Source organism: Amborella trichopoda, chromosome 12 (genome assembly GCF_054954075.1).
Source record: "Amborella trichopoda isolate Santa Cruz 75 chromosome 12, AtrichopodaSantaCruz75HAP2 v2.0, whole genome shotgun sequence".
Classification (NCBI taxonomy): Eukaryota; Viridiplantae; Streptophyta; class Magnoliopsida; order Amborellales; family Amborellaceae; genus Amborella; species Amborella trichopoda.
In genome coordinates, this window is record NC_142347.1 from 44133585 (window position 1) to 44157337 (window position 23753).

The window sequence follows — 23753 nt, forward strand, 5'->3', positions numbered from 1 at the left end:
ATCTTTCATGGGTATTTTGAAACTACATGAAAAGATATGTTCATCTTTTGTGAATAATTTGATTAATTGCCCTAGGGAAAATTGATGTTTTAGTGAGTTTTAGATCTAGAGTCGATCCAATAATCAAAATTCGATTTCAAATCATCAAAGTGAGCTGGGCCATAGAGGCATAACCTAAATATAGCCCCCCGGGGTAGATGTCCCACTTGGGAGGAACTTTTAATTCTTAAAATTTGAGAACCACACTTAAAAAATTTATAGATGGTTATTTTTAGAGAAAAATATGAAGTTTAAGGTTTATAAAACTAAGATCTTATCTATTTGACGGCCTCTATTCGGCTTTGAGACATTTTTCAAGCGCATAGAGGGTGCAATTTAAAATTTTTTCTATTGAGGTTAGTCCATGAAATGAAGAAGTTGCATCCCCAAATTTTGGGTCCTAGACTTACTCCAAGATTAAGTTGCACAAAAGGAGTAGAAGGATAGTATGCTCCTGTGGGAGTATAAACAAAATTTAGGGGGCTCATTTTGCATCAAAATTTATAGTAATCACACCTATTTGGAGAATTTAGTTGTGGTTCCAATAGACCATACGATGAGGGAAATTCGATTTGGGTGGGCTAGCGACACGATAGACTGACCTAATACAAATCCTTTAAGAGGTGTGAATTAATTCAATTGGAGAGTCAAAAAAACTAGAGATAGGAATTTAAGAGCTGTGAATTAATTCAATTGGAGAGTCAAAAAAACAAGAGATAGGAATGTCCGAAAGTCAAAAAAGATGTGGGGGAGTTATAACCTCATTGAACGTATGGGTCTGGATGTAACAGAATAATCGTTTACAAAAAAAAAAAAAATACAAAAAAAAAAAAAAAAAAAAAAGGAAAAGGAGAGGGAAGGAGGTCGTGATGGTAACGAGAGTTTCTAGCGATCACACCTGCACCTCACGACTCCATCTCCCATTTGCAATGGCAAAAATGGTGGCTCGGAAGCTAGAAAATGGGTGCAATTATTAGAAAAGTACGTGTGATTGCATAAAACTTAAATTGAGAGTGGATAATTTTTCATCATGGGCCACTAGATTTAGTAGTAGTCGGTGAGTGAGTCCTTGACAAGACCCCCAAATTTTCAGGCTTCAAGTGGGGAAATTGGTCCTGATTTTGTCGGGGGTTTTAGGGGAAGGTCGAAAAGAGTGTCAAATCAAAACGCTATATCCCCGTGGCCACCTTTTCTCCCCGTTGGCTTCTTGTAAAATTGGACACGAGTGAAAGAGAATAACCTACCCAAAAACTAGAGAGAGAACACCATGAGATTTATGACAATTCCTATCGCATCCCCACAATATGTTCTTGAGTAAGTGTAGTGTTTCGGTGTCCGTGGCGTGGACTCTTTCTTGTTGGACACTGTCCCTTTATCCATGTGGATTACACTAGAGCACTGATTTTAAAATCGGATCAGTGGCCACCATTGGGCATCCCAAATCCATCCAGATCAATCAATCTGCAATCCGGATTGTTATTTCACTGTGCATAAAAATCAGTGAACCAACAAAAAAACATGTGAAAAATATTGAACTGCCCAAAAACTGGTTTGGATCGATGAATAGCCAACTTGGATCGCCGTTTACTATGCAGAATCGCTGATTCTCATTTTCTTATATATACATAGAACCAGAACGGGATGATGAATTCTCAAATCAGACCGGGTGATTCGTTGCCGACCGGACATTTTTTAAATCTTTGAACTGATTGTTAGGTATAATCTACATTGTCTACTATAAATGAACAGTGCATTTGTTAGTGGATCCAGTAGGATAATTGGATGCACCAAACCCGGACTCATCATTTGAAAGGGAAATACTAGTGTGATCGATGCGAGCATATAGAATGGGCTAAGGTTTTGGTAAAGCCGCAGCTTTTAGTGATGTTATGCTACGACCCTTCACTGTTCATCATCGATTGGGTATAGATTTTCAATGGTCAAATGAGAGGCATCTATATTTCCCTGTACTTTATTGCTGTAATTGTATTGATTTCCTTTGTTACAAGCAAGTTACAAATCATTGTCCTTTTTTAGTAATTAGAAGTGAAATTTGTCAGCAGGAGGTACTTTAAAAAGTTTGAAATTTTTTCTTTTTGGACTTATTACCCACTAAATCCCACTCGATTTGCAAGGGGGACCGCGCGTCATCTTAACTTTTTCTTGTGTATATTTAAAGGAAAAAGTTTATATAAGGGTGAAGCCTTAAACAATCAAATTAAGGCCCACTCTGAAAATTCACTAGAAGAATTTGTTTCAATGCCAAAAAGTCCTCAAATCAATTATCTCGATCTCAAGATGTATGGACATAAAAAAATAGATTTCAACATTAGAAATAGTGTATCTTGTAATGCATTTTGTAGACCGTCAATTTTCAAGATTATTAATTGTATATCGATCTCCTCGATTTACATTATTTTTAAAGCATATAATTTTATAATTAGATATGAAAATAAATTCAGACATTTTTCAAAAAAATAAAAAAATTCAGACCATCACAAAAATTTCCGGTAGTGAAATAACATCTTTTGACACTATTTGAAGACACACTTTACTTTGATTGTTTAGGCCTCAACATTATACAAATCACATCCATATTTAAAATAAGTAAAAGATTTATGCAAGTTTGCAAATCAATGTTAAAAGACATGACCTAACGGAACCCGTCCATGAGTTGTATCTGGATAACCCGTAACCTGTTTGGGTAATCGGCTCGAACTCGGTAGCTGCGGCAGGGATTGAAAGGGTTAATTTTTTTTAAAAAAAAAAATCCCAAAAACTAAAAAGTAGTAAAAAATTATGGATTTTGAAAATGAATTTATATTCGGGAGTGTTTTAAAAATAATCCAAAAAAGTAGGGAGAAAATCTAAACATAAATATTTATGGACAAGATACTTCCCTATCTTTTTCAAAACAACAGAAAATATTAAAGAACCTATTACAATTAGATTTTTTTTTTTTTGTTTTTTTTTTCTGGATTTTTTTATCGCTTGACCACCATAACCATCCAAAACTGATCACGTCTAGTGGCTAGTTCCAGGTAACCTAGCCTAATCCCAATCACCCCGACTGGTTTTACGAAATGTTATATTGCTGAAGTAATGTGCACCTAAAAATTCCTCTAGAAGAGAGTGTTCCAACATTGGAGAACCCTCCAATTAATCATTTCAACCTCAAGATGCGTGGATATGGTGAAAAAAAGAATTTCAAATTTTAAAAATTCTACGCCTTGTAACAAATTATCTAGATTGTATGTTTTTAAGACTTTCTGTTTATGGATCTGCTCCATTTGTATCTTTTTTTATATTTTAAAATTTATAATAGGATAAAAATCGATTTTCAAGCCATCATAATATTTGTGATAGAGATGAGAGTGGGTCAGATTGGTCCTGATCCATCGAGATCCGGATTCGAATCCGAAAAGTATACATGAGATCCAGATCCGCATCTAGACCCCAATTGCATCCAAAATATTTGGATCTAGATCCGGATAAAAAAATATGCAAGGGATCCAAATCTGATTTGATGCAAAAAAATTATATATTATTTATATCTATAAAAAAATATATATAAAAAATTTATCATATAATATACATTTAAAAAATATTATAAATATATACATAATATAACATATTAATATTTTAATAACCAGATTGGATCCATATTAGATCCACCTATACCTCAATCTGATATGATCCAAAATTTAGATCCAAATCTGACACGTCAAATCCAAACCCCTACCCAAATAAACTTTTGAGGTGCACCTTACTTCTCCAAGATAAAGAAGGCACCCTATACAAAACCTTGCCCTTTGGAAGAAAATATGGTTTTTTTATTTTATTTTCTAGAATCCAAGATAGGTACCATTAAAATGCAAGGGTAATAACGCCCTTTTCCTTTTCAAGTGATCTCTCTTTTAAATAAACGTGTGGTTTCTAGAAGGTTGTAACTTTAAACAATCTAATTTATGTGCATCTCCAAATTTTATTATAACGCGCAATTTTGGAGTAAAATATTTTCAGGATTATCTAAAAATTTATTTTTATACTTAATTATAAAATTTTAAATAATAAAAATAGTTAAAATCAAGTAGATCTATAGACATATGAAAAACTTGACAATAAACCGTCTAAATAATATGTTGCAAAATGCACTATTTTTTAGACTCAATCTTTTTTTTTAACATCGAGATGATCAATTAGACTCAATCTTTTTTTTTAACATCGAGATGATCAATTAGAAGATTTTTTAACATTTATAATTTCTTTTTCCGATAAATATTTTAAGTGCATCTGCATTTCTATATTTTAAGGTCGCAACCTTTTATAAACTTTTTTCATTAAATAATGAATAACAAACAACTTCATGTTAACTGTTGTCGCAATCTCCAGGATACGTGGGACATTGAACTATTTGTAAAGGATGACATCTGGTAACAAAGCACAGAGGTAAGTGACGGCGTGATTTCAGTCCGTAACACGTAACGGGGTTTGGCCGCCCCAAAATCATTACGTAAACGGATCTTGATCCTCAAGTTAACTCCCTTATTAAGACGTCTCAACCATTCCTCTAAATCTTGGTTAAAAACACTAAACCAAACTCTATGGCCCCACCGTAATTGGGTTTAATCGAATAATTATCGTGATCCCCATCCAATCAGGTTTAAACACGTGTACTAGCACTCTCAAACTAGAGCTAAGGTAACCAATGAACAGAGGCTAAGGAAAAACATATTTTAATTGGCGGAGCAAAGGCACGCCTTAGCGGTGGATTTTCTCTTTTCGCCGCTATATGTAGCGGACTGTCACTGTTATTTTCTCTCTCTCCTCTTTCTCTCTCTTCTTTTTATCTCTCTACTTCGCTCTTCCTCTTTCTCTCTCTCCTCATTTTATCTCTCTACTCCGCTGTACCTCTTTCTCTCTCATCATTTTATCGCTCTACTTCGCTCTTCCTCTTTCTCTCTCTTCATTTTATCTCTCTACTCCCCCCAACATTCAGCCAATCATCTCTCTCTTCACTTCCCAAAGTTATCGCCTCTTTCTCTCTCCTCATTTTGTCTCTCTACTTCTTGGCTATATTAATATTTTGCCAAATGAGAGTGTCTGACAAATTTAGCTCTTTTCTCTATCTTTCACTTCTATATTTGGTGGACCTTCACTAATCTCACGCCATATCCGTTCTCTCATATCAGAGCTCCGACAAATTGAGCCCTCTTTTCTCTCTCTATTCGTTTCAGATTTAGCGGGAAATGTTTGTGTCGAGGTGCGGGAAAATTTTTCCGGCGTTGGGAATGGTTTTCAGGCGAGTTTTGGGAGAGAGGAAATGGATTCTGGTTTGAATTTGGACAGTTTTCCGGCAATAAAGGGTGAGCAGAATAAAGATGAGCTCCGAGAAGAGTGGTTCCCTTTCTGTAGAGGCAAAGCAGGAGACTGAAGCTCTGATAAAAGAGCAAGATTTTCCGGCTAAAGATCAGAGTTTTCTGGTGAAGGAAAGGCGTTTTCCGGAATCTGAGCAGGATTTTCCGGCAATTGAGGTCTTGCCTTTGAACATCCGACCCCCTTTAGAGCGGGAGGAGTTGCAGGTAAAGAGAGAGAAAGAACACAAAAGGAGGTCAAAGAACTGGACGCGAACAGAGACTCTGAAACTTATAAGCTTGAGATCGGAAATGGAGTCGAGGTTTGCTAAAACAGGAAGGAAATCAGAGCTATGGGATGAGATTGCCAGTGAAATGAGGAGAGAGAGCTTTTGCAGAGACTCACAACAGTGCAGAGACAAGTGGGAGAAGCTCACTGCTGGTTATAAAGAGGCACGAGATGGCGTGAAAGCCAAAGAAGAGTTTCCCTTTTTCCAAGACCTAGACCCGATTCTCTCTCTAAAAGCGCAGAGGAAAGCTTTAATGGCCGGAATCCATCAGAGTACGGGAAAATCCGATGACGAGGAAGAGGAAACCGGTTCTCCCGCAGATTTTCCAACGAGTTTTCCGGTCAAGCGCCGGAAAAGCTCAGAGAGAGAGACATTGAAGGATTTTCTTGAGAGCTTGATAAGCAGACAGCACCGTTTCTTTGTGGAGCTCTTAGACGCCATGGATAAGAGAGAAAAGGCGAGAGAGAAGCAGAGGTTAGAGAGAGAAGAGAGATGGAGAGCAGAGGAGCGAGCACACAGAGCGGCTTTCCAGAACGCCATGATCCTTCTGACTAAGAAGCTCGTCACTGAGGTTTGCAAGGCCACACCGCTGCAAAAATCGCCAGAAAATCATTTCCCTGCGACCTTTTCAGGAAAAAATGCAGCCAAGAAGCGATCAAAGAACTGGAAAAGAGCAGAGGTTTTGAAGCTCATAAAGGCGAGATCAGAGATGGCTTCTAGGTTCGATCGATGCAGCAGAAGAGCAGCTCTATGGAGCGAGTTATCAGAGAAGCTTGCCCTAGAAGGAGTGAAGAGAGACGGTAAACAGTGCAGAGAGAAGTGGGATAAACTTATGGCTGAGTTCAAAGACGTTACCGATGGAAAGAGAAGAAAAGATGAGAGCCCTTATTTCCAAGAGCTTTTGGCCATGGCGAAAAGCTCCGAACCTCCTCCTCCTCTTCCGTGTACTGAACCAGAGAAATCTCGATTCCATGACATATCAGAACCAGAAGCTTGATAGGTTTCTTTCGAGCTCGAAACTTGAAGGATTTCTATAGTGTCATGGCTTCGGAGATTTTACAGTGATTCTCTAGAGAGAGAATGGATCTAAAAGTTTTCCTCTCAGTTACTTCTCTGTAAAAATCTTGGTCTCTCTCTCTGTCTCTATTTACAGCTCGAAGATTGAAGTTATTTACAGTGCTTCTCTCTCTAGAAAGCAACACACTTAAAAGAGCTCCACGGATTGAAGCTTGGAGTTTTTTACGGTATTTCTCTCTCTTGTAAATATATGAGTAAATTATTCTGTGATAATAATGGATCAAAGCCCTCCTTCTATGGCGTGTAAATAGTGAACAGAGTGCTTTGAAATTTGCTACTGTTTTACGTTTTTTGGGAAGAATTTGGATTTAAAGGGTCTCTCTCTAAAGTCTCCCACTACAAATAAAAAATCTCTCTAAAAATATTCCTTCCCTATCTCATTACAAATAGAAGACTTTTTCTCCCTCTATTTAAATCAGGAACCAAAATGAATGGTCTATACAATCCTTTAAAAAATTCTCTCTCTAAAAAAATTCGTTCTCTCTCATGAATGTTTGATTGTTTAGAGTAAGTTAAGAGAGCATGACATCAGGGAGTTCAGTCTTGCAGAAATTCAGGCCCGTGATTTTGGAAATTTTTTTTTTTTTTTTTTTTTCTCTGTACTGCTATTGGCACCTATCTTTTCTCTCTTCTGCAAAAATTATTATGACCCTCTTTGTTTTCGGGTAAACGTCTTGCCTGAAATTGATCAGAAATTGGTTATTTTTTTGCCGGTAAAATGTCACTTTTCCTGAATTGATTATTATGTAATGAACTTAACGATGGAATTAGCCGGATATCTTAAAACTTTAAGAAAACGGGAAGCAGAATTCCTATCGGTAAGAGATGCCATGTCATTTGTTTTGTGAAAGTGAATGATACACCGAGAAGGTCTGGACCATGCGTTTGAGATGACGGACGGTAGGATAATCGGTAGTGGTCTAGAAAAATATTAAAAATAAATAAAATAAAATAAAATTTAATTATTCAGATCTGAAAATCAGCCGATTTTAAAACACTATTTGGTAGCTCCCATCATTCAAATCGATAGAGTCGGCATTCTGGATTGGTGTAACTAGGTTGTTTTGACTCTGAAAATCTTCCAATTGATCATCTTGACCTCAAGATGTATTGATACTAAAAAAAAGAGAGATTTTGGGGTTTAAAATATAGTTTATCTTTGTAATGTATTATCTAGACTTTTCATATTTTTAACTTGTAAATATTAATAAATGGGTATGGTTTTTATTTGGTTGAGGTCCTAAACAATCAAAGTAAGGTGCACCTTGAAATAGCGGCAAAATATGTTTTTTCAGCACTAAAAATATTTGTGATGGCCTGAAAATTTGATTTTATGTAGATCAAGCATATCTATGAACACTTGATAATGTATTACAAGATGTACTATTTTCAAGACTTGAAATCGATTTTTGCTCATATTTATATATCTTGAGGTTGAGATGATCCATTTGAAGACCTTTGGGCATCGAAACGACATCTTTTAGTGAATTTTTGTGGTGCACCTTAATTTGATTGTTCATGGCCTCACCCTTATATAAACTTTTGCCAAAAGTAAAAGGTCTTGTGGACTTTTCCTTTGCTCTAATTTCCTTGACGACGTTTACTTATGCCTTCTTATTCGTGTATCTTAAAAGCCATAAAGTCGTGCTTATCCTAAAGAAAGCTAAAGATATTACAGGAGAAAGTTAATGATAATTTCAATTTTTTGATTTGTCATCTCTCAAAAAGGATGGACGGTAGTGGGTCATGTTAGGGACTAAAGGGAGCATCTTGACCGTTCATCCTGGTCTTCTCCAGGAGCTTTGGAGAGCTAGTGGTCCAAGAAGCTGACATATAAGAACCCAGGCTTCTTGTATTTGTCTTACTGAGCAGATAAATGGATTATAGGATTCTTGTATTTGTACAATTATTCCCTCAGGTGTATAGTTATTTGAGAGAATTTTTTGGATGTGAAATTTTCTGATCCATTTAAGAATTATTAAATGATTATTTTTTAAAAAATTAGATTTTGAGTTCTTCAATACACTTAGATCTCTCTTTTTTAAAATTGGATGATCTCCACTCATTCTTAATATGTTATTTTTTAAGATACGTACAAAATACAATTTGGTTTTCCTATTTTTAAAACTTTTTGAACGTGGAAAATTGTTTCATGCAGGCTGGACCGCTTCCATCTTAAAGATGGATGCAAATAGGCGTTCCATCTAAAACATGTGTATCTAACGGTCCAAATGTTTTCTTAATATAATTATTATTTTTAGCTTTCATTTTTTTTTTTTTTTTCATATTCCTAATCTCCTTATTAAAGATTATATATTCTCTAAAAATTAAGATCAAATGATATTTAAAAAATATATTTATTACCAAGTCCCGATTTCTACAATATGCAGGCTAACCGCATAAAAACCAAAGAACGTACAAGATTCCAATTTAATTACATGCATCAATAAATAAGAAAGAGACAAAGGAATAGTGTCTAGCATTATTTTTTTGAAAATAAATAGTATCAAGTAGTGTTAAAAAAAATAAAAGTATTATTATCGTAGTGAAATTAGAAAAAACAGGTAAACTATGCTCCCTCATGAGCGATTTGATGTTGCCACGTGAGATATCCGCATGAAAAAGCTTCGAACTTTGGAATTATTATTCAAAAAGAAAAAAGCAAGATAATTATATTTATATATTTGTATTTTTGGAGTTTTCAACCATTTAGTCTTATATTATATGAGAATGTACAATCCTTAGTGAAACTAATCTATTTTTGAGTTTGCAGTGTCAACCATCGCGTATCGGGTAATGTTAGCAATTTGTGTGTCAGTTTTCAAGTTCCGGACCACTTATATTTGATACAAAAAGGTCAGCATCACTCATAAAGCTATGGTATGTGAAATCAAGTGATGAGTTTATCACAATATTTAAGAAAAACAATTAAAATTTTGAAAGTAAATTTCTCACTCTTTAACTACCAGATTTTACAAATAGCAGCAACCTCTCTGCACTAAAAAAACTAATTTCTCTTATTGTATACTTAATTCATTTAATGATCAGTTCAAGAACAAGCCTTGCACAAGCAAAGCAACATTGATTTATTGAAATTAAAAATCATTTATCTTTTAAGCTAAAAAAGTGTATTATCTATGGGGATTATAATGTATATTTACTCCCTTGGATAAAACCCTGGTTAGGAGTATTTGTTTTCAGTACCCAAAAGGGATGTAGCCTTCATAACCTACCAACCCACCTAAAAGGAAAAAAATTGATAAACAATCTATATCTGTCTCTAAAAATAACATCTCAAAATTGTGGAAACCATTAATTTACGAAAGGTAAAGTGTGACGTTTAAAAAACTCAAAATATTTCTTTCTTATGTTTGTGTAATGGAAAACGTTTATATAGGCGTGAGATGTTAAACAATCAAATTAAGGTGCATCTCAAAATTTCACTAGAAGTGACTATTTTGATGCCCAAAAATTTTTAAATCGAGCATCTTGACCTCATAATGTGTGGACATGAGAAAAAATGTATTTCAAAATCTTAAAAGTATTACATCATGTAAAGTATTTTTTGGACTTTCAATTTTCAAGATTTTCAATTGCTTATAAAATATGCTCGATCTACGTTATTTTTTAAATTTTAAACTTTATAATTAGAAATAAAAATATTGAAGCAACTTCTTTTAATATTATTTAAAAGTACGTCGTACTTTGGTTATTTAAGGCTTAGCCTTATACAAACCACATCCTTGTCTGATTATTCTAGAAACCAAAATTCTATATAAGAAAATACTCCTAAATGGATATCCAATCTGAATGCATCTTTATGCACACCTCCCACTGTTGGGGGCCATTTATTATTGGGCCGCATCATTGGGGCAATAATTGTGATTAAACATATTATATGGTTGACTCCAAGGATTAAAAAATTTAATGGCGTATCTTCTAATCTTAAGAAGATAAATTAAGTTGTTAAATATTTGTAAGCTTTTGAGGTGGGGTCCAGGTGAGCCATCGAAGGAGGCATTGTGCCCCCCTGCCTTCCTTGAATCCGAAGGGTCGCTCACTGTAGGCCTATCATTGTTGCATTAAGTTTCATCATAGAATAGGGAAATGAAACAATGAGCCAGGCTTATTGTATTTTAGATGAGCCAAGCTCATGCTGACCTTCCGGTGGTATTCGAAAGATTGAACCGGCTTTGAAAATAGGCCATGAGCTAGTTCTGAGTGACTGGTAAACCGGTCGATTCAACTCGCCTAATCGGATAGGTCTTAGAGAGTCTAAATAATCTTCTAAAAAAAATACAAAAATACAAAAAAAAATCTAAAAAACATACAAAATATATTTAAAGCATGATTTAACAAAGTATATCCAAATGAAGTTGAAAATTAGGGAAAAAATGGATTTTAAAAAATCAATTTATGCCCAGGTGTATTTTTGAAATTCTTAAAAAACAATGTGAAAATATAAAAATAAGTATTCATGGCCAGAACAATTTATAATCTTTGTCCAAATGATAAAAAACATTAAAAAATATATTACAAATAAATCCCTTATTTTTTGGGATTTTATATAAAGAAGCAATTTATATAAGGTTGTAATATTAAAATGTAGAATTAAAGATGCATCTTAAAAATCCATCGGAAAAAGTTGTTTTAATGTTGAAAAACTCTCTAATTGATCATCTCGACATCGACATGTATGAATATGGGAAAAAAAATAAAAAATAATTTTGAGTCTAAAAAATAATGCATCTTGCAACACATTATCTAGACCATCTATTTTCAAGAATTTTATATATTTATAGATCTACTTGATTTTAACTATTTTTGAAGCTTAAAATTTTATAGTTAGAGATAAAAATAGATTTTCAGATAATCCTGAGAACTTTTTACACCAAAATTACATTGACAAAAGTTGGAGGTGTGCCTTAATTGGATTGTTAAAGGTTGCACCCTTATACAAACCACACCTTTTTATAAATGGTTTTTTATTTTTTTAAAAAAAATACCTGTCAGGACCACCAAAACTAGATCGACTGATTCCAAGTTTTCTGTTTGACCTGCCGGTTCTCAGATCGACCGACTGAGTTTGTAAACACTAATTTCAGGTTAACCCGCCAACCCGATGGGTCAACCAGATCCACATTTGGGTCCACCCTTCACTATGTTGGTTGGAATGATTTGAACCGTTAAAAAGATAGGTTCCACATGGTTGAAAGGGAGGATTGGATTTTCCTTATATAAACCAAACCATTCCAATAATAATGGGCAAAAAGGCCTGCTCGTCTAGAACTTAATAAACTTGCCTCATTTAATCATTCCTCGTGTGACTCATATAAGGCAATAACCTTATATGTCAAAATAGTGCACTTCTCTATTCGACAAATTTTGTTGGACGGTGTAAATCACTACGACTTTACTTCTACAAGTTTTCACCTAATATAAATTGTTTGCAACAACAAATTTGTTAATATACATAATTAATTATACTATTGTTTGTTGGAATGTATCACTTGTGCACAGTTGATTGAGCGATGTAGTCTTCTCCCAGTGGTGCGCATTCAGGTTTTTATTTGGTTGGCAGCTCTGAATAAGGTTCTTACTGTCGATAATCTGATCAAAAGGGAGAAGATCTTACCAAATGTATGTCTTCTTTATAACACGGGTGCACATTTGTTTATTCATTGTTCCTTCATGGTAAGAATTTGGTTCTGGCTTTTTGAAATGGTTGGGATTCTTACGGTACTTCCTTTTTCTGTGGCGAGCATAGTCTCACAATTGTCTCTTCCTCATTTGCCAAAGACGGGGAAAGTGATTTGGCAGATGGCAAAATGAGTTATTATTTGGGAAGTTTGGAAAGAAAGGAACAGAAGGACATTTGAGGGGAAGTCACTGCTTTTGGAGGCACTGTTAAACAATATCAAAATATCGATTTGGGCTTGGATCTCTGGTAATAAAGAGGGTAGGAATATTAGCAAGGTTGATGTGACGGCTAACCTTAGTAGTCTATTTTTGTTTGGGAGGCCTAGCACTAGACTGATAAGTATTTGGATGGCGTCTCTAGGTGAATGTTTGAAGTTAAACTTTGATGGAAGCTCTTTGGAAAACCCGGGTGTCGCTGGAATTAGTGGGGTGCTGTGTGACTCCTTTGCCAGCATTATTTTTTCATTTGTTGGTCCGATTAGAGTTCAAACAGCCAAATTTGCAGAGTTAAGTGCGTTATTGTGTGGGGTAAAAATTTTGGCTGATAGATATCCTCGTAGTTTCTGCCTTATTGAAGGGGATTCATTAAATGTAGCAATGAGCAAAAAGTCCCCTGGGAGCTTCGTGGCCTTGGTTACAAGTTATGGATTTGGTTGAAACCCTCTCAATTCCATTTGTCCATGTGTATAGGGAAGCTAATTCCTTGGCAGATTTTTTTGTTAAGGGTGGTGCTTCTTTACCTACTCTTATTGTTTTAAATGATGTAATCTCTATCCATAGTTAGCAATAAAAATTTTGAACATTTGTCAAAAATAATTATACTATTGTTTGTGTACGGACTTCTATGTATTTGTTTTGAAAACGGAATGGATTCACTTCATGCTACACGTGAAGAGCACACCGTTCTTGTTGTAAAAAGCAACACCTAAATTGTGTGTGTTTGTGATGTTGGAATTTTCCCCTTGTTATTATAGGACAGGAAAATTATGTGTTTCTCCCTGAGTTATTACTGAATAGCCACTATTTAACTCTATTTTCCACACAAATGGTGTTTCAAAAGCGATGAACACAAACGAGTTGCATCGATATTCAGGCACAAGTGCATGAAGATAATAGTACTATTTCTGTTTGGTGGTCCATTCAAACAGGCCCGAGATGTATCTCTTTGAATTTTAGAAAAAAAAAAGAGAAAACACACACACCCATATATATATATATATATATATATATATATATATATATATGCCACCCAACATATGGAATAGTGAATACTATAGGCTTGACAGCTCATGTTGAATCCTAGTGAGCTGGACGGCTAGCGTTGCATCTTAGTATTTTTATTTTTCGAATTTATACGACTCAGGTGCACCTGAAATTTTGGATAAATATATTCTTTATCTAGATACCAAATAAAACTAACAAATACATGCATCAAAAGAATAAGCCACATTGTATTGGAGTGTAGTTTGTATAGAGCTGAGGCTCTAAACAATCAAAGTAAAGCACACTTTAAAATAGTATCGAGAAATGTGGTTTCAATACTGAAAATCTTTGTGATAGTCTTAAAATATATTTTCGTCTTTAATTATAAAATTTAAAGGTTAAAAAATAGTTTAAATTGAGCTTGAAACTTGAAAATCTAAAAAATTGACGGTCCAAAAATGTGTTATAAAATGTACTATTTCTAAAACTTGAAATCTATTTTTTTTTTCTCATGTCCATATATCTTGATGTTAAGATGAACAAATTGAAGATATTTAAACATCAAAATAACCTTTTCTAATGAAATTGTTGAGGTGGGATCTAATTTGATTGTTCCTTTTCTAATGAAATTGTTGAGGTGGGATCTAATTTGATTGTTTAGAGCCTCAGCTCTATATAAACTTTTTTTCAAATGTACTTGCCGTTGTCGATGAAGGCTGGCCATAGCTCCGGCCTCGATCGCTTCAAATTACTGTTTTTAAAAGATCACCTTAAAAATGTGAATGCTACAGTCAAACCTTTTTTGTTTTCCCCAAACTACCCTTACTCTGAACTCGAAAGTCCTAAGTCATTGGATTTTTTAGGGTAAAAAAACGCTGTACAAAAGTTATTAAACATTCTAAAAAGGGGAAAAGTTTATATAGAGCCGAGGCTCTAAACAATCAAATTGAAGCCTACCACAAAATTTTCACTAGAAGAGATTGTATTGATGCCCAAATATCCTCAAATTGATCACTTTGACATTAAGATGGCTGGACATGAGAAAAAAATGGCTTTCAAGTTTTGCAAATAGTGTATTTTGTAACACATTTTTGGACCGTCAATTTTCAAGATTTTCAAGTTTTCATAGATTTATCGATCAACACTAGATTTATCGATCAACACTATGTTTTAAGCTTTATACTTTATAAATAAATATGAAAATATATTTTAAGGCTATCACAAAGATTTCCAGTATTGAAACAACATTTCTTGACACTATTTGAAGGTACGCTCTAATTTGATTGTTTAGAGCCTAGGCTGTATGCAAACCGCACCCTTAAAAAATTTCTAAAACTTAATATTCTCGAAATATGAAGTTCTACGAGGGAAACATTGGCCTCTGGTAAGTGCATTCGAAAGAGAACTTCATATTCAAAATCTGAAGATCAGCAAACTTTGGATTCTCAAAATTAGAAGATATCTAATGAAAGTCTTGGCCTCTAACAAGCCTTATAACCACTGTCCAAGTGTTTCACTACGAGCATTAAACTTCGAACTTTCAGATCCAAAGCATGGGTAATATCACCATTTTTTAAAATATAAAAATTGGGTATGTCTGCAATAACATAATGAATTTTAATTTCAAAAAACTACATAAATGTCCGTTATACTTTGCGTTATTACGGATGTATCAAATAGTTTCCGTTATTACATGTATGTCCATTTTTTTACCTTTTATAATGCAATTTTTTAAAAAAGATGACTTTACCTTTTTTCGGATGTTAAACAACCGAATTGTAGGTTTTTCGGATGTTTAACATCCGAAAATAGGCCAAAAGTTTAACGTTCACATTCCCATTTCGGGTGTTGAACATCCGAATTGAAGGGTTATGTCGATACATTGTATTCCTTGTGAAAATGGTTTCGGATGTTGGACATCTGAAAATGTCATATTTTCGGATGTTCATCATCCGAAAATGACTGCAAAATTTTAGAGACTTTTTGGAAATTCAAAGTCATATTTTTCGGATGTCCAACATCTGAAGAACCCTTCAATTTGGATGTTCAACACCCGAAAATGGGAATGATGTTAAACTTTTGGCCTATTTTCGGATGTTGAACATCCGAAAAGCCCTCAAATTCGGTTATTCAACATCCAAAAAATGGTAAAGTCATATTTTTAAAAAAATTGTGTTATAAGAAATAAAAAACGGACATACATGTAATAACTAAAACTATTTGGTACATCCGTAGTAACGCAAAGTATAATGGATATGTATATAATTTTTCCTTTTAATTTTCTCAATAACAATACTTTATGAGGATGTAAACATAAATTTCCCCTAAAAACCTTTAGTCTATGGAAAAATATATAATGAGATCATTTACCTTTGATACAAGGTGGTCACAATTGATCTTGACCATCGGATGTAAAATTGGGTGGTTGCATTTATCTTATTGACTAAGCTCAGAATTCAAAAGAAATTTTCTCAAACTTGACGACACACCCAAACTATCAGATTTCATATCAAATGGTTGTAAGTAATTGTGACCTTCCTACACCTAACGTAAATAGTCTCATTGTATACCATCCCATTTACATAAACAAGTGGATGATACGAACCCACGATATCCATTTTTTTTTTAAAATCACATATTCCATATGTTATAAACTTATTGCTTTTTTAAAATATATTTTAAAATAATTTGGAACTACCATTATACCTTTAGAAATATCTACTAATACCTGTATATTTCACTTCAGGCCCAGTCCAATTATTTTGAACGTTGGCATTCACTATTCCACCATGAGCTTCAGTGAAACTTTTTTCATTAGAAAAGGGACACGGTTTCATTACGTGTGATTTGCAGCCTCAAATGATAAAAGTTGCACCACCAAGTTTTATCATAATATATTATTTTGGTGTCAAAATTTATTAAGATGGCTAGAGAATCTATTTTCACCTTTAATTATAAAATTTTAGATTTAATTAATTTTAGATTTAAAAAAAAATTTAAATCAAATCAGTCTATGAATACATGAAAATCTTGAAAATAGACAGTCCAAATAACGTATTGCAAGATATATATATTTTTTTGACTTGAAATATATATATATATATTATTCAATTAGAGTGTTTTTCTACTTCAAAACTACCTTTTGTGATGGATTTGCAAGTGCACCTTAATTCTACATTTTAAGATTGCAACCTCATATAAACATTGAACTGAAAATTTTGTGGTGGGCTAGCATACTTGAGCATCCGCCCTAGTTTGAGAGGTTTAAGACACTAAATACATCTCAAATAAATATAAGTTCATTTCCTCTTCAAATTTATGAATTTTGGAGCTTGAAAAATATTGTAGTATTGATGACTTGGAAGAATTGAGACAAATGGTGAAGAAGGCTACAAAATGGATTATTTGTTAAGTTCCTTTTTTTTTCTATTTCAAAGCTTTGGATCCTCAATCTGTGTCTAAGATTTTTGGAATTATAGCACTTCAGTAAGTGCTTTGGGGGATGTAATTGATCCCTAACCTTCATGAAAAACCAATTTAATCTAATTTAAGTTTAGAAAAATGTTTATATAATGCATCAACTTGTATGTACGTATTGCGCACCGCAAAAACCCACCAGAAGAGGTTATTTTGACATTTGAAAATTCTCCAATTGATCATCTAAACCTCAAGAAAGATGAATATTAAAAAAATAAGTATTTCAAGTGCTAAAAAATGTAGAGCTTGTAAAACATTATCTAGATTGCTCATTTTCAAGATTTTTAAGTGCTTAGATATGCTTGATCAACACCCATTTTCAAGCTTTATATGTATAGGTTAGGGTAGAAATCGATTGTCAGTCCATCACAAGAGTTTTCAACACCAATACTATATCTTGGATTTGGAAGTGGGCCTTACTTTTCTTGTTTAAAATTGATGCCTTGTGTTATTCATAACCGTTAATTTATAGATTTTTAAGCCGAAAATAAATGCAACAGTTTATTTGAAGGATGTGGTTTTGCCTAAGGTTTGCAATCTTAAACAATAAGGTGTTCCTCCAAACTTTATCAGAATAATTTTGGTGTTAGAAATTCTTAAGATAGTGTGAGTATATATTTTTATCTCTAATCATAAAATTTTAAACTCTAAAAATGGCACAAATCAAGCCATGAAAATCTTGAAAATGAACCATCCTAATACTGTACTGCAAGATGTACTATTTTTAAGATTTTAAAGCTCTTTTTTTTTCTCAAAATTTGTATATCTCGATGTCAACATAATCCATTAGATGTTTTTTCCAAAATCAAAACAACCTTTCTCGAAAGGATTTTAGATGTGCGCCTTAAAATTCTACATTTTAAGATGTCAACACCATATAAAACTTTTTCCTTATTTGTTTGCCTACAAAGTATGCCCCTCTTGCCTTCTCTACACCTAATATTTCCAAAAAAATTTCAATGCGAGTTTAGGTGAACTCGCTTGCACTGGTTCAACGATGCTCCAAAAGAATATATCTTGATTGGAAAGAACCAAGGCTTAAAGCACGACTTGTAGAACCCTTAAGGCTAACATCTCCATTAAGAAAACCTGCGTTTAAAAGCCGAGTTTGGGGTTTAATTCACCAGCAGTCGGAGCCCGAGTACCCCGATATAATTCAGGAGTCTGAGATGGACCGGCAACTGTTAACAAGAACAGAAAAGATAACTAAAACAGGGGGAGACTTGGGCAATTCTGGGGTTTTTCAGCCAGGAATCACCAACCTCATGATCCGGTCCTACTATGGTAAGTCCAGAATCAGCCAGGCGATTTTTGGAAAATCCGCAATAACCAGGTCAAAAGACAACGATTTCGAGCTTTTGTGGCCTGCTATTTGCACCATAAGTCTTGCTTAGGAACCCGGTTTATAAAGTTCACCCAAGACCCAAATCACTGTCCACTCACTTTCTACTAAGGGTGCATCTGATTCTCACACTACCAATCTGCTGAACTAAAAAGGCAACTAATTCTCACATTTACATATCAAAGGTGATGTTACAACTAATTCCACCTGAAGGATTCACAGGGCCTCTTTTCGCTAATTGCCTATGTAATTCTCCACAAATAGACTTTCACACTGGGTATGCCAAGACAATAGAGGCTATGTAATTCCTCACAATGTACGAACAGCTCATACACAATCTGTGTGACCAGTAATGCAACAATACGATACTCACAATTTTGTCAATTCGATTTTGATTTCTCATCCATCAGGTATCCTAGGATTTAGGTTAGTAAGCTGGGGTGAGGCAAACAGCATTTCTCAATAAGCAGAAAGCCAATCAAAACCTAAGAAAAAGAAAAATTGGCAAAACGAAAAAAGATTCGTTTCCTACTGATGGCTTTAGACTAAAAATTGAAAACAACGAAAAACATATGAACAGAAAGCTAGTAATTAAAGATGTATTCTTTTGCTGGATAACTTTTAGCATATTTCTCAAGAAGATATGCACGACCGCAATTCTATATGCCACTTACCATGAATAGATCATAATGCAAGGATCTTACAGAGTAACAAATGTTGGAAGGCTGGAAGCAGCAGCTAAAATCACATATAATTTAGTAATTTATATTAAACAGATAGGGCTGATGCTTCAATTAGTTTCCATCATTTGCTTGGCATGGAGGCTGCCATTAAATAGTCTACCAAGCTTCTTGCACCTTAGTCTCTGTGGATATACAGCAACTTCTTCACAGTTGTATCTGAAAGTACAAATAGCAGAGCTTCAAAATTTGATTAGGATAATTACCAATTAAACAAATCAACGTGACAAGGGCATAATACTAAATGGAAGTCATGTTTTACACACACAAAACATTGTTATTCATTTAGTGTTCGTGCCAAACATTTCTAAACAGGTATGTACACTAAGAATATGGCATGTGTCATGGAAACAAGATGGTCATAAGGTTAACAACTTCCCATGAATGAGTTGGATGGTGATGGTGTGAGACTAGTGAGCGCACTTCGAATTCATGACAACATTCCTACCATCACTGTTCAAACCAATGATGTGCTGATGATGGCACCCTATGGTCATGATATTTCATGGGTCATATGGGGCATAGTAGTTTTTCCCATTTTAAATTGATTGGGTCTCGCACTAGAGCTTGTTCAATTATAACCAAATTTTATGCTTTTTACAATTGTGTATAGATTTTAGCATTTAAAAATTCTATTATAATAGTATTTCATATCTATAATTCAGTTTCCTTGTGATTGTGCCAAGAAAGGCCATATAGTACATCATTTCACTTTCTAGACAAGAAAAGGAAATAAAAGAGAAGGAAGGTGATAAGATTCATTGAAGAAGAGGAAAGAAGCTTGAGTACCCCTCAGGTAATGAAATCAAAGGCTTTAAGCTCTCGACGAGTTTAATACATTCTTCTTCCTTATTGACAATTTTGTTGAAACAAAAGTATCGCCCAGATGCTGAAGGGTCCTCAAATGCACTTATATGGGCATCCACTAAGAAGCTTATATCCACATAGGCTAGAACTCCATGCTCGTACATTTGGGCAGCACCTGTTAAATAGAAATTCATGGTCAATGACAAATAATTAACCACATACATAAAGACATCTCTCCCTTTATTGAATACACATACTTTTTCTTCAACTCCACATCTCTCCCTTTATTGAATACACATTTTTTCTTCAACTCTATGTTTCATACATACATACATGACACGTTTTTTAAGTGTCATATCTCTTTATCCATCCAACCATAAACAAACATTTATGTAATATCTTTAACATTTGTGTATGAACCAATTATAGAGAACCTTGAGATAACATTTATTAGTGTGCATGTATGATATATATATATATATATATATATATATATATATATATATATATATATATATATCATATTTAACAGTCAAAAAGAAAAAAGATATATGTATGTATAAATTTATGTGTGCGTGTATGTATGCAATGTAGTGTAATCCTTAATGATATTCACAAATTACAGATACCTTTGAGGTAAGAGATGGTAGATCCAGGATTTTGATGGGTAACACCGGGTCCAAGTATAAGAGCTGCGTTGATGGAGACCATGTTGAGCATCCTATCCATAGCCAGAGCCCAGGCAGCTCTCTCAGAAAGTGTTTTGGCAAGTGCATACCATAACTGCAAATTTGGTGAATACCACAGATTTAAATTGGAACAGATGATATATAAATGAAATATACCATAGATAGTTTTGACACAAAGGATTCATATTTTACAGGAAACAACTAAAGAAAACTAGAAAAACATTTAATTTGTAGGAAAAGCAACTGTAAACTTAAGAATGATTTAGAGATTTAATGCAAAAGATGAGATAAAAATGAAATATTATCAGTGTTTGAGGACTTGACCGGATTCGGCCAAGTTACTTGGCCTCAGTAACCAGCCGAGTTGATATTGACAAGCACAGGTTTATTCAAAGCTCTTAAAAAAATAAAAAATTTGTTACTAAATAACTAGTTAACTATGAACAAATATGTCTCTATATAATTTTTGTCTTTAATGATGATTTGTGAATTTTTCTTATTTTCATGCTCTATTTTCCCCTTTCTTTTAGGGATTTTTCTGAATTGTTTCAAGCTATAAATCAGTTATTTCCACAATCCATCTTCTACATACTTTTACATCTTTTGTAGGCTCTAATGTCATTTATAACTTATTGTGTTCTCCTACTGATTTTTTATTGTCGTCTCTTTTTGTTTCTTCGTTTTTTTTTTGTGAATTTGAGCCCTTTTGGGGCTCACACATGACTCGGGCGAGTCCGAGTTACTCAGCTCGAGTATTGGCCGAATCCTGAGCCCAACCCGAGTAATTGGGCATTGATTTGAATAATGAATATTGTAGATGATTACAAACAAAGGGATCACATTTTACCAAGCACAACTAAAGAAAAGAAAACATATACTTGCTTTGTATAAGGAGCCTATGAGTGATGCATTTGAAACATCTTTGCAGTTTGAAAATTGGTATGTTTTGGATAGAGGGAGGAAATCAGAGGCAAATGAATGAGAAAGTCATGAGATTGGGGATAGTTGACTCCATTGGGTGCATGTTGTTTGTAAGGGATGAAAGATAAAGAGCCAAATAAATTCTACAATTTTTGTGCAATAAAAAATAGGTTGGTGAAGTTGGTTTTACAAGTTGCATCTTGGTTTGCCTTTTTGTCTTTAGACTTTGATGTTGATATGAGAGAGAGAGAGAGAGAGAGAGAGAGAGAGAGAGAGAGAGAGAGGCTTGAAACATCGATGACTTCTATAACAAAAACAGTACAAATAACATCAACTCAAAACAGGGAGCGCAATGACAAGGAACTCCAAAATAGCTCAATGGACAAAATATTATGTAAAACCAAAAAGATCAGTCACACTAGAGAGAGAGAGCAAAAAGAGATTAAAGTAAGATTTACAAATTCATAATAGAGAGCCTCAACAGGGTTAAATTAAATAAAACACACAATTAAATAGCTATAGGTGAAATCAAAAAGTTCAATACCTTCATTTTCCTGCAATACTCTGCATCACTCCATGACCTCTCATCGATTTCATCTTCTGAACAAATTTTCTCTCTCCAAACAGCAGCTGCGACAGAGGAACTGAACACGATTTTCTCTACCGTCTCTGTTTGCGAGCATGCTTCCAGTACATTAATGGTTCCCCTAACCTCCAGTTCCATCATTCTCTCCTGATCAAAGGAAAATGGACGATGAAGAAAAAGGAGAAAACTTTAAAAGGATCTCTTTCTCTCATTCCTGTTCATCATGTAATCCAGAGAAACCCATCTCTATCTCTCTCTCATTCCTGTTCATCATGTTCTCCAGATGGACATAGAAATAAAACAGCGAAAGCGAACTCTCTCTCTCTCTCTTCCCTGTTCATCATGTGTTCCAGATGGACATAGAATGAAAACAGGGAAATCCATCTCTCTCTCTCTCTCTCTCTCTCTCTCTCTCTCTCTCTCTCTCTCTCTCTCTCTCTCTCTCTCTCTCTCTCTCTCTCTCTCTCTCTCTCTCTCTCTCTCTCTCTCTCTCTCTCTCTCTCTGCAAAAGGAAAACAACCCTCACCCTAAAATCCAAAAGGCAAGGACTTCATATCCTTACATCATATCCTTCTGAATTATGTGAATGATCGACGGCGTGAAATAAACCACAGCAACCCTTCAGGGCCTCAAGAATACTGTGATAGTCCAAAACATCTGCAACAAATACCACCAATCTCTCCTCCAACCTCCCCATTTCTCTGATCTTCCTCGTTATTTCGCTCTCCCCTGAAACCATCCCAAAAACCATCTTTCATTTTCCATCGTTTCGAGAGAGAAAGAGAGAGAGAGAGAGAGAAAAGCAATAAAAACAGAAAAACAATAAACCACAAAGAAGAGAGAGAGAAGAATGGGATTTACCATTGTTTTGGATTGCAGCATGAACAGTGTATCCTCTGTGTAAAAGGCCTTTGAGAATCCAAAAACCAACATAAGTGGAAGCATCTAAGACACACACTGGTTCTTTTTGGTTATGGATTCTTGCTCTTTTGGCCTCAGTTTCAGGCGACGAAATGTTCATTTTCCCTGAGCTGAATCCGGAAACGAACACAATGGGTTTGTTTAGAGCGTGGATCAAAGCTGGAAAAAGGGGAGCTTTTCGGAAGTGGTGGTATTTGTGTGGGTTTGAGATGCACTGTAACAGAGAGTTGGAGAGAGGCAGAAAATGGCCCCCCGCCACACTACGGCAGAGACAGGTGGGAGTGTCCTTCTCTTTATCGAGGGGGAGTTAGAGAGAAAAGTTTAGGAGCGTTTCTAGTTAGAGAGAGAAAAAGAGGTTGGTGGACGTCAGGTTCACGTTGTATCTACCACCATGACCGGAATAAACAAAGAGTCTTTTATTTAGGAAGTTAGCTTTGTTCATAATTATTTTTTATATCATGGGTGTGGTTTGTATAAGGCTCACGCTCTAATCAATCGAATTAGTACCTACTTCAAATAGTGTAGAGAAATGCGATTTTAATATTGGAAGTATTTCTGACATACTTAAAACATATTTTTATTTTTATTTATAAAGTTTAAAGCTTCA

General features: G+C 34.5%; 2 protein-coding genes across 2 annotated transcripts; one reads left to right on the forward strand and one right to left on the reverse strand.

Annotated features, from left to right (window-relative positions):
* The first annotated feature begins 5420 nt into the window (after positions 1-5420).
* Positions 5421-6680, forward strand: LOC148779614 (uncharacterized). The gene is made up of 2 exons (XM_088852675.1): positions 5421-6140; positions 6243-6680. Exons 1-2 carry the CDS (start codon positions 5421-5423, stop codon positions 6678-6680), a joined length of 1158 nt encoding a protein of 385 aa, XP_088708801.1.
* A 12390-nt stretch (positions 6681-19070) lies between these two features.
* Positions 19071-23408, reverse strand: LOC18435351 (NAD(P)-binding Rossmann-fold superfamily protein). The gene is made up of 6 exons (XM_088853870.1): positions 23087-23408; positions 22788-22954; positions 22184-22372; positions 20659-20812; positions 20012-20204; positions 19071-19381 (listed from the first exon to the last, which is right to left on the reverse strand). The coding sequence occupies exons 1-6, from the start codon at positions 23244-23246 to the stop codon at positions 19273-19275; spliced, it is 972 nt and encodes a 323-aa protein (XP_088709996.1). The 5' UTR covers positions 23247-23408; the 3' UTR covers positions 19071-19272.
* Between the last annotated feature and the right edge of the window lie 345 nt (positions 23409-23753).